Here is an 11,898-nt window from a genome sequence, read left to right as displayed (position 1 = left end):
TGTTACACCACAGTTCGGAGTTTGGCAGCAAGTCGTGTGTGATGTGGTAGAGTGTGGCGACTCCCACCTCTATCAATACGTCTCATTAGGGGGAAAGAGCAGATAGACTACTCTATAGAGATCCCTCTCGTGGAGGCCCTTTTACCATAAGCTGTATGAGCAAGCAATTGCAGGGCTGTGCTTGCTTACAATTGAAGAGACTGGGTGCAACAATTGCTCAGCACCATTTGAGCACTTATTTGGCCAATTTAATGGCATAACCCGTTAATAGGCCCTGATTAATTGAAATCATCAAAGTGTCTGTTCACATAAACTCACAAACTTCCATGTGTGGCCATGAGCAAGTGCCGTCAAATCCAAATTTCTCTGGCCAGGACCAGTCTCTCCATGAGGCAACCTCTCTCGACTCACAAAGCGGGTCCTATTTTATCAACCCTAGGTGAATGCTGGGCTGAGTTAACCTCATATTGATTATGAATTGAAACTGATTTAGAGGTAGGCCTTCTGCTGTATCACTCAGAGTAATGAGAGGTTAGGAAGCTACTATCGAAACTGTCACTGTACTTATTGATCTTGCTCTTACTGCAACACTCTCTCTTGACCAGATGGCGACTAATCTCCTCAACAATCGTTATGCGGTTTTGGAAAAACTGGATGAAGGAACATTTGGCCAGGTGTTCAGATGCTGGGACCACAGGAAACACAAGCAGATGGCCCTCAAGATGATTGACATCACATCAAGGTGAGATAGACCAAGTAATGATGTGCTTGACAATCTTCACTGACAAGTTTTCCTGTAAGAGAAACTCACGTGTGCCTACCTAGACAAGACGCAATACGTTTTCCGTTTTAATGATGATGCAATTTCCAACATTCTCATAAGTGTTTGTATTTCTTCACGCAGCATCACGGAAGCACAAGCATATCGCGAGGCTCTCTTCCTCAAAGTGCTGAGACACAACAGCATCATCCGGCTCAAGGAAGACTTCGTCGTGGGAGATTACCATTATCTCGTGTTGGACTACATCAGGTAACAACACAAAGTCCATTACAACCGTGGCACTTGCAGGATGTATACAAATATAAGCTTGGCAGCTGATTGATCCACATCAGTACTCAATCCTTAGCTGTGCTACACTGCATTGTTAACAAGTAGCTGCATTAACCATTTCATAGCTGGTTTGCCAATTCTCGGGACCCAGTCATGCCCAGTGGTAAAAACTCTGCAGTCAGCACGTATTCAAGTAATTGTTACCCGTCGAATGCCTCACCTCACCCTCAGTGTTCCAGTACTTGCCGTGCATGTGTGGATGAGCTGGTGACTTTGTGCTTCATGCTGTTTAACCATGTTGCACTGTGTTCATTTTCTGTGATCAGCATGGGCAGCCTCTTTGACGTGGTGAAATCGAAGGGAGCATTTACTCTGTCCTGCGTCAAGAGATACGCCCGGTCCCTGATGGAAGTGCTGGCCTTCCTGAAGAAGAATGGCGTAGTCCATGGGGACCTCAAGCTGGTAAGGGTTTATCATTACATTTCTTTTAGAGGAATTAAGCAGGTCTAAGGGACGCTGCCATGGTGTCATGGATCGCACACTAGACTTTAAACCCAGAGGAAATTTGTTAAATTGATCCTCCGGATTGGCAATTATAACAGTGGACGGGTTCTCAAATCCCACCCACCCAACACCTCTGCACACCGATGAGTATAAATAGGTAGGTCACAGTTAATCATGTCACGAGTGGCGGGGTGAAGTGTGGGTACTTCCCCTTCTTTCGAGACATTTGACGCTGGGTAACAGGAGCCCAAAACCATCTAGAGGGGTTCTCTTCAGCTAGCTATGGCGGAGGCCTTTATAGAAGTAGAGGGTTGAGCAAGTAATTGCAGGACTGCACCTTCACCGTGATCTTTTAAGCAGATTTAGCAGTTTATGTGCCTCATGGGCATCCACTGCATGATGCACATACACTGGCCAGTTTAATTCTCATCACAGCTGCCTCATACAGTGGCGCTCTTATCCGTGACAATATTACCCATGACTCCCATTATCCATGGGAACTGTCGAGTCTATAAAAACACCAATGATCCGTGGCCCTATTTTTCTTTTTATACGTAATTATTTAGTTTTTTTTTACCATCATGCATTGCGGAACAACTCTGTTATTGCCGATGAGCAGAGCCGCTTTGGCAATTCTTCTCATTATAAGCGTCTTGTTTTCATGAATAACTTCATTGCAAGATTTCATATTGGATAATTTTTACGAGAGTTATTGATCCCCCTGCCTCCCTCTCCATTACAAACGGACATAGATCATGCATGAACACTTATAACGTTAGATGGACAGTGCATAAATGAACGCCATTTTCCATGACCCTCGTCTGGTTAAATAAAATATATATTAAAAAATGCTTGCATCCTCATATTTCTTTCAGGAAAACATCTTGGTGAAATATCACCACACGGCAGCCATCCGATTGGCCGACTTCGGAGGAAGTTTTTTTGAAAATGAACCCCGTAAGTTACACTTTATATACATTTATACATACTAAATCTTCCTACCGATCCTGTTATATGGAATAATAATGTTTTGTTTTCTATAGCATCTTTCATGCAAATTGCGTGAACGATGCTAATGTTAAATGAACATATGTGATATTACAAGAGCTTAACACAGTGTTGCCCGTGCATGGTAGCTCCACACGAGGTATGATTACAACGCGTTGCGATCTCTGTTTCACAACAGAGCATTGGGAATGTCCACTTCCGTTTAAAATCATGTCCTTTCACACATCATGCAGGACAGGGCGAGAGCACATTGGAGATTCTTGCAGTAAAACTGTGACTCCGATCGTCCACTTAACCCTTTAGAGCTGGTCCATTTATCCTTGGGACCTAGTAATGCCCACCTATGGCGGGATCTGATATATCAAGCGACTGAATGTACGTTTTTTTTGTTGCCAATAATGAAACCGAGAAAGTTGACGGAATTCATTTAAAAAGTGTCTGTGCTGCAGAGTGACATAGACTTAAAAGTTGCTCAGCTATGAAAGACCTGTATTCTTATTTCTCTCCAGCCGACCATTCATTTGGGACGGCCGGATACCAGGCTCCAGAGGTCTTGCTGGCCCAGCCGTTCGGAACAGCAGTTGACATGTGGGCTGCTGGCTACATACTTGCCGAGATCTCTGTTGCAAGGCGACTGCTGAAAATAACCAGCACGATTCAGGAGGTCGCTGGGATCACAAAGGTAAGATTCATTTCCTAATTAAATTGATTTAACTATTTTATTACGGAAAGGGTTTCACGTTTGAATTGGTTGTTGCGGTTCTGTGTTGGCTCAGGCGGTTGAGCAATTGGCTCGCGATCGCAAGGTCGTGAGTTTACATCTGATTGGCGGGGGGGGGGGGTTCAGCCCCTCCAGTGTCAATAAAATGAGTGCCACTTAGTTGGGGAAGTCGACATTGGTTGACACAGACGTAGATTCGCCGTTGCCGGAGAGCAATGCAGAATTTTACCACTGACTCTGGGCGCAGCCAGGCTACGATCACTGCTGCCTCAGTGATCGTTTTACTTTGAGTTAACTTAAAATTTGAAACAGCTTGGTTCTACGTGACTTCAAGTGTTTACTCAATTACGAATAATTTATACTCTTTGGTTTTTTTCGGTAAAGTCACGTAGGTAAAATAAAATAAATAAAAACTAAATTAAATCACGACGTTTCAGAGGCAACACAAGCTTCCGTCTTCAGGTGGAACAGTCACTTGATACAGCTATTTTGCTGTGACTGTTCCACCTGAAGATGGAAGCTTGTGTTGCGTCCGAAACGTCGTGATTTAATTTAGTTATTTTTTAAAATTTTATTTTACCTACGTGACTTTACCGAAAAAACCAAAGAGTATGAATCCTTGCAGTCACGGAAGCTTCAAGTCTAGAATTACGAATAATTTAATCAATAGGATACAAACCATGCATGTAAATACGTAAAGAAAAACTCAACTCTCCGGTGAAGTAAGAGCAAATGTGACGTTTATTTTCAGATTGTGGGAAGACCACCCTTAATGATGCTGCACGCTGCACCAGACGGTCCTCGGTATTTCAGTGAGTAATGCAAATTTTACTTTTAATATGCGATTAGGTGTTATAACACCACTCGTCTGGCTGCACAATGACGTGAAAGTTAGGTTGTTTCTCCACGTCCTTCACAGCCTTCATTGTACATCACAGCCTTGTGCACATGAATAATATTCTAATGCATGACATCGTTTGCGATTGTGCCGACTGCAGACTTCTTTGGGCAACTGACCAAGGAATGTCGGCAGGAGACCCCTCAGTGTTGCCCGCTCAAGGAGTTTCTGAAAACGAGAGACCCATTGTTCCTGGACTTCATCAGCTCCATCCTACGGTGAGTGTCCCACTCTTTGAGTTTCCCTCAACTTTAACAAATTCAAGTCAGTTTCTATATCATAAGGAATTACGCATCCCTTTGCAAAGTATAGCAAGTCTGCATCTCTCTGCAGAAGAAACTAGGTAAAGAATGAAAGGACAATGCAGTACTCTAATTCGTCATTTAACGTGCTAGTAGATGCGTTTATGGAAAGTGTTGCATTAAGAAAAAATGCATTTAGTGAGGAATGACCGTTTACACATTACAGAGATAACAAATAAAAACCATGCACATTTGCACATTTGCACTATTAAATTAGCCTACAGTCATCCCATGGCGAGAAAAAGAACTGTGATGAGGGTATGCCAACGTGTACTATATCATTATATGATTCCGCACAGAACCCCAGAATTCCTATACTGCTCAGCCACGCAGCTGAAGAAAGTAATTTGTCATGAACCACTCAGAAAACCCGTTCCCAAATGGAAGCAATGTATTTTAGCAATATTGCATTGTGTAAGCACACTTTGAGCGAGGACTTACCATACCTAACTTCACATACCTGCAAACCCTTACTTTGTCAAGTGGATGTCAGTTTATTGTATCATTATAATGTGTAATGTGGGTATGTATATTTTGCTGATCTTCTCATCGGTACTTGTCTCTTTGTTTTCAGCTGGAACCCAGATGACCGTCTAACTCCGGAAAGTGCTCTCAAGCACCCATGGATGAGTGCAGCTCGAGCTCCACCACCTGGATTTCACCAAGCACCAGCAAGCAAGATCAACTCCCATCTGGCTCCATCAACCAAGACCTTCCGGATTCTGAACCCCAACAACTTCACTTCCAAGACAAAGGACCCCTACAAATTATGCTGCCTGGATTCGGACCCCAACGACGTCTCCATCCCGGCTCCAGCACCTTGCCACCTTCCCTCAATTTCACAAATCACTTCTCCTAGACAAATTCCAGTCGCATCATTTTGCAGCAGCTCTTCCGGAGTGGAAATATTCATTGTGGCTACTAAGGTGTCCACTGCCATTTCCCTTCCACCTCCAGCCGCCGTTCCAGTCCCCTTCATTCAGCCAAGGACTGACGCCTTCCTGGCTTCTGTCTCTTCCGGGTCATTCATCGAAACCAATTTGGAATGGGAGATTCCTACAGCCACTAGCTCAACATCCACCATAAAACGCAGCATTCAGGTGGAAGATTTGAACACTGCTGTGTCTTCGACAGCAGCAATTGCTGACCCCCTCCCAGAGTCGGAGACCAGAATTAATTTGGACATCAAGCCTCTGGATGTTGAGGAATTTCCTATTTCAATTGAGGCAGTCGATGAGATAACCCAAAATGGAGCCGAGACGAGCATGTGCTCCATATTGTCTCTGCCTATAAACGCAGACGACACTGTTAACCCTCTCCTTGAGTCCGAGAGCACGGTTAAGGCAGACTCTAAGCCTCACGATGCTGAACAAATGAAAGCCATGGTACAGAGTGACATGGACAGTGCAGAAAAAATTATTGAGGTCCCCAAATCCCAATCACCAACCATCCGCAAGAGATTGCATCGGTTCGGACGCGCTCTTGTTAAGTTGGTCTGTTGTTGTGGGGGAAGTGGTGAGGGGGATTAAATGTTTTAATATTGTCAAATATATGGGCAGCCTTCGACTTATAAACAGGTTTCATTCCTGGGACCTGTTCATAAGTCGAACGGTTTATAAGTCGGTCGCCAAAATGTATTATATTTAAATGCACATAACTCATTGCTATAAATTGTGTTACCGTTTTTAAAAGGGAAACATTGCTAAACTCATAGGAAATATTGTACATTTGCATTTTATACTGTAATTAATACTATATTATACATAACATACCAAATTAATGTTGGTAAATAGAAAGAAAAATTAGTTTTAACTTCACTTGCCTTGATTCCCGATGACGCTGGCGTGCTTGTCGGAAGGCGCATAACGATCCCAACAATTTCACACACACGAGGGGGCATGTAAGCGCACTCGCACAAAAACATACACGACAACGATCTCCCGTGTAGCCTGCCTTCACAGCGATTATGAAGGCCGCCTTTGACTCCCCAGTAGCGATGTTTACACACATCGCACCAGGTACTCATTTGAGGCCGAGTTGACCTAGGGGAGGCCCAGTACCCATTCAGATTATCGTCACTGATGTTGGTTGTGAGTGGGAATTGTTGTATATATTGTGATTTTAAAAAAAATGTTAATATTAAATATAAAAAATGAACATTTATGTAAAATGTGTTAATATTTGTAATTAAGTGTGATTAAACTTGATTTGAAGCTTTCGTGACTGCAGGAATTACTCTTTGGTTCTTTCGGTAAAGCCACATAGAAATAAAATAATAGAATACGACGTTTCGATTGCAACACAAGCAACCGTCATCAGGTAGAACTAAATTTGAGAGAGAGACAAACCCACAGACACGGAGACACACAGACACACAAGCAGAGAGAGACAACACAGAGACACACAGAGACCCAATGCCTCTATGTCGTGGCCTTAAATAGAGAAAGAAGAGGTGGGGGGGGGCAGAGAGAGATGTGGGTCTGCTTGAGCAGAGAAATTAGCATGTCAATGAGAGAGCTGTGTGGAAATCCACCCCGAAGCGGCCTGGAGAGAGAAAGAGCGAATGGACCTATGAGAGCCTGGTACATTTGAGAGAGAAATAGGAAGTTTGAGAAGACAAATTTAGTAAAATTAGGAAGTGTTATGCAATGCAACGCAGAGAGTCGGCTAACACACAGTTAAAGCATAGCCTGGTTGATTACGTCTCCAGAGATTGCTAAATTAGAAGTTCAGTGTGAAATTTGACATTGACACACACAGAGAGAGAGAAGACAAACTTACATCCTCTCCGTAGAGGTGGTTCAAACCTGATTTGAAGCTTTCGTTACTGCAGGAATTACTCTTTGGCTCTTTCAGTAAAGCCACGTAGAAAGAAAATAAATTTCATAAATAATTATTTTCTTTCTAGAAAGAAAATAAATTTCATAAATAAAAATAAATTTCATAAATAATAATTTTCTTTCTACGTGTCTTTACCGAAAGAACCAAAGAGTAAGTGTGATCAACTAAATATGCGTGTTAAGTGTAATTAAGAATGTGTGTGCAATTTTTTTCATGATTAATGTGTGTGATTATGTTTGTGTGTTATCTCGTTGCCTAGGGGTATTTATCACCAATCCTGTTACTATCAATGATTCGGCTTTAACATTTATGATTCTCGCTTTAACATTTATGATTCTTGCTTCAACAATTATACGTGCAATTATGTCAGGTCTCAGGATTCAGATCTCACCGCACGATACATTTCTTCCCACATCACCATCCCACATCGTCCAATCCTGCTACCTTCCATCTCACTCCTGCACATCAACCGATGTCATTGCTGCATCTCCACAGTGGTCAATTTTGAACACGTTCGCTTCTTAGGCTGCCATTCCATCACCAACATCATGCATAAGCCAAATGTAAGCTATATTCACAATTCAATTACAGGAATGTGTTGTGCTAATTAAATGAACATACGTGATATCACCTGAGCTCAGTGATGCATGTGCATGGTAGCTCCACGTGAGGCAAGGAAATTATTACAACTTCTTGTGATCTCTCTCACAATATCCCTTTGGGAATTTCTACTTTATACAGTGAAACCAACTCCGAGAGTGCACTTAACGCTTCGAGCCGGTCCATTTCGTCTTAAGACCTGGCAATGCCCTCTTGTGGCCGATCCTGATATTTCACGTGGATGTAGGTTTTTTTCGTGTGGGCCACACATTGTGTCTTCTGCCATCTAAAAACACTAGAGAGAGGGACAGAGTGAGCTTAATCGGAATAGAACAGAACACAGCAAGATACACACTCAGAGAGGGTGAGACACAACACACTGAGGCACAACACGAGAGAAGACACGTAACTTAAGGAAGGTGAGAGACAGAGGGGAAAAGTAACATAAGTGAGTCAGAGGGAGAGACGGGGTGAGAAAAAGACAGGGAAACTAAGAAATGTATATGAGCAAGAGACAAAAAGAGTGAGAGGTAAAGAGAGGGAAGATAGAGAGAGACAAGGATTCTGTTCATGCCATGAGTTTATTTTACAGGTGTAAAGAAAGTACAGGGGACGAGCAGTCACAGGGGGTAATGACAGGGAAATTAGCAAAGGATGAGACTAGGGGGTAAGGGACAGGCAGGGGAATGATCTGGGGTCTACGAGAAGGATCGAGAGCCAGCGAGACGTTTCAAGAGGAGGTGCGTGGCCAAGGGTCAAGGGATGGCCACGCTGAGGATGAAAGGGGTCGAGAGGAGAGGCTCGGGGCTGCTGCTGCTGGAGTCAGGGTCTTCGCTGTCAAGTGAACGTGTCTTCAATAAAGAACCATCAAAAGGCAGTCTCCTGGAGTTGTTACACAAGCAAGGTGGTTTAATGGACCTTGGGGTTGGATGCTGCGTTCGAGACACCAGGGTGGCTCACACGTATGGGTTTCCTCCCATACGTAACGACTCATTAATTGGACGATAACACCTTCATATACAGGGGACTGCAGAGCTTGGGGGGGGGGGGGGGGGGAATTCCCACTGGCTGACCAGCTGGCTGATTTGCCCAGTTGTGGTTCCTCGCATCTCCGAGTAGTTCTCTCTTCAGGAGTGAGCTATTAAGATAGTACTGTTCAATTAGATCCTCGAGTATTGGGAGTTAATATAATCAGCCTGGTCACTAATGGCTGCGCAAAAAATAAACATTAAATGTGGTATAGGAATATATAATAACATAATATTAAATGTGGGTTTCACATAATCTATTTTAATTGAACAGACATTTAAACAATATTACCGACAAGCAATTAATACTTTTTTTAGGTAATAACGCGGTATCCCTTGTATGGATAAAACATTTTTCGATTTGTGTTTATATCACTGTTAAATGAAAATATAGAGCTTATGTGCACCTGTATCTAACTTTAGATCTGAAGCTTTCGTGACTGCAAGGATTCACTCGTTGTTTTTTTCGGTAAAGTCACATAGGTAAAATAAAATACATGAAAACTAAATTAAATCACGACGTTTCGGAGGCAACACAAGCTTCCGTCTTCAGGTGGAACAGTCACTTGATACAGCTATTTTGCTGTGACTGTTCCACGTGAAGACGGAAGCTTGCGTTGCCTCCGAAACGTGATTTAATTTAGTTGTTTTCATTTATTTTATTTTGCCGACGTGACTTTACCGAAAAAAACCAAAGAGTATGTATCTAACTTGTCATATTACAGTTGCACTGTTTTTATTCACGTCTGGTTCGCGTACCAAAGTCATATACCTCGATCGTTATTTGTGCAATATTCCTTAAGGATCCTGTACTTATTCTCTGCAATATTGACGTCTTTGTTGTTGTTGTTGCTGTGCTTGCACACTGCTGTATGGATCTCCCTTGTAAAATAGCCAGGAAACTGGCTAAACGGGATCATACTCTTTGGTTCTATTCGGTAAAGTCACGTGACTTTACCGAATAGAACCAAAGAGTATGGATCCTTGCAGTCACGAAAGCTTCAAATCTAGAATAAACGGGATCATCCTTATTCGAGGAAATTCCGAGCCAATTCTGACATCTTCCACAGCTATTCTCTGACACAATATAGTACACTGCTCTCTGTGAGAGTACATTCATTTCATGACGTGATAAAGATAAAAGTGGCATATAACTGGTATGAAAAACAAAACTCTATTATTGACAAGTAAACGCATCTTTTTCTCTGTCGGTCTTTGATCCATCTATTCCTATTTGTCTGTCACCTCCCCGTGCCTCTTTGCGCACTTTGATCTCACATTGGATAAATAAATGCAGTTATCTACGTCATGTAGAAATGTAAGGAGTTGGGCAGTTCGCAATTAATGTGGTGACCTTGGTTCACATCAGAGGCAAGCGGTTATCTGAACTGGTCTTTGGGAACCCTTTCTAAATCTGCATTGACCAGCGAGGTGAAGTATAGTGATCTAGGGCCGACATAGCGTGGGGAGGTCTTCATACAACAGTGGATTTCCAAATAGATCTAAATTAGTTTATTTTCTTTAAACATGCCTGTACGAGTCTGTGATCATGCATTTGTAATATGTAAAATATACAAATTCTGGTTAACAGACCTGCATATGCACAGGTACACAAAGCAATGTAATTGTGGTACAATCGGTGTATGCAGGTGAATACAAATATCAAAAACCTGGCATCAATGTGTAGTGGCATAGAATAATACATTTAGCAGTATAGCGCTGGCATGCTGGCGGGGAAGAAGATCTGTGGCTTACAACAGGCCAGGCGATACACCAGAGGGGGATATCTGGGGGAAAGGTTACAGAAGGGGGCACAGGAGGAAGCCCTGGGAACCCGCTGGTAAGTTCTGGAGGGCGCGACCGGGGCGGAGCGAGGCCACGCTGGGAGCATAAAAGGGGGCCCTGAGCGAGAGCTCGGGGCTGTCGTTTGGAGTGGGATACCCGTCGTGCTGTTGAAGATCGTCGCCATGGTCGCTGTCGTCTTCACTCGATATTGCGCTGCTAGACAGTAGTTGGCCGTCTCGGTTCAGCACCGTAAGTGCTTGACGGCTCGTGTTGTGGATAGGTTAGCAAAACCACGTAGAGTTGTGTATAAGCGAGCGACAGACGAGTGTGGACCAGCGTAGGGTGTGTATTGTGCAAAGGGTGCTCGGTTAAATAAAAGAAGTGCCTCCAAGTCTAAGCGTCTCCGAGTTAAGTCACTACAAATGCATTAAGCATGGTTGGCATGGGTCCTGATAATTGAAAGCTCTGAATGCGGGCAGCCTGTTCTACGAACACAACAAAACGAAAAAAGTTCAACACATACATATAAAACGATCACCACCTACACAACACCACCAATACAAGCAACACAAACCGAATACCTAACCACAGCACTCGTTCCACAATTAGACCACCACGAACAAGACCAGCACCACCACCACCACGACCATAACACCACAGAACCACAAACAGCAACAGAGACACGTGCAAATAAACTACAACACTCGGGACTATCATAACAGATCACTGTCAGGAAGTAACTCTGATACAAGACAAATGTGTTTTGAGTTATCATTTTATTTCATGTTGCACAAATGATTCCGTGTAGCCAACTTACCAGATACTTTAGAAGGGAAGGTCCGTGGTACGTGAGCACAGCAACATTATCGGTATCGCAGAGAACGAGTTCAGGGTGCTTAAGGAATATTGCACAGCAGACGAGGTAACACATTTATAGTGGCCATAACAGTGTGTGTGACCCACCAACCCTCGCTCCACAGTACTAGGTTATGCGCCACGTACAGGACAGCCACCAGCGTGAGAACCTGCAGCACGGAGTTAGAGAGCTCACGACACAGAGACACGAGTGTGTGAGAGAAGCGAAACCCGTTCAAACACTTGCCACACACCCCGCACATCTCCCCGATAATTTCCATACCAGGTCGCGCGCCTTGGCCGGC

At 43.4% G+C, this 11,898-nt stretch overlaps 1 protein-coding gene across 2 annotated transcripts; it reads left to right on the top strand.

Moving 5' to 3' along the window:
• The first annotated feature begins 343 nt into the window (after positions 1–343).
• LOC142915396 (dual specificity tyrosine-phosphorylation-regulated kinase 4-like) lies at positions 344–6,590 on the top strand. Of its 2 annotated transcripts, XM_076061231.1 has the most exons (8): positions 344–742; positions 905–1,030; positions 1,378–1,513; positions 2,431–2,512; positions 3,073–3,245; positions 4,036–4,096; positions 4,283–4,400; positions 5,059–6,590. In XM_076061231.1, the coding sequence occupies exons 1-8, from the start codon at positions 606–608 to the stop codon at positions 6,011–6,013; spliced, it is 1,788 nt and encodes a 595-aa protein (XP_075917346.1). In that variant the 5' UTR covers positions 344–605; the 3' UTR covers positions 6,014–6,590. The 2 variants fall into 2 exon arrangements, with proteins under 2 accessions (XP_075917346.1, XP_075917351.1); XM_076061236.1 differs by lacking the exon at positions 5,059–6,590 and having other exon boundaries at positions 4,283–4,421.
• Positions 6,591–11,898: the final 5,308 nt, after the last annotated feature.

The sequence above is a fragment of the Petromyzon marinus genome, chromosome 5 (genome assembly GCF_048934315.1).
Source record: "Petromyzon marinus isolate PM22_M1 ecotype Great Lakes invasive population chromosome 5, UKy_Petmar_22M1.pri1.0, whole genome shotgun sequence".
NCBI lineage: Eukaryota > Metazoa > Chordata > Hyperoartia > Petromyzontiformes > Petromyzontidae > Petromyzon > Petromyzon marinus.
Note: the sequence above shows the minus strand (reverse complement) of the source record. Positions and strands in the feature narration are given on the sequence as shown.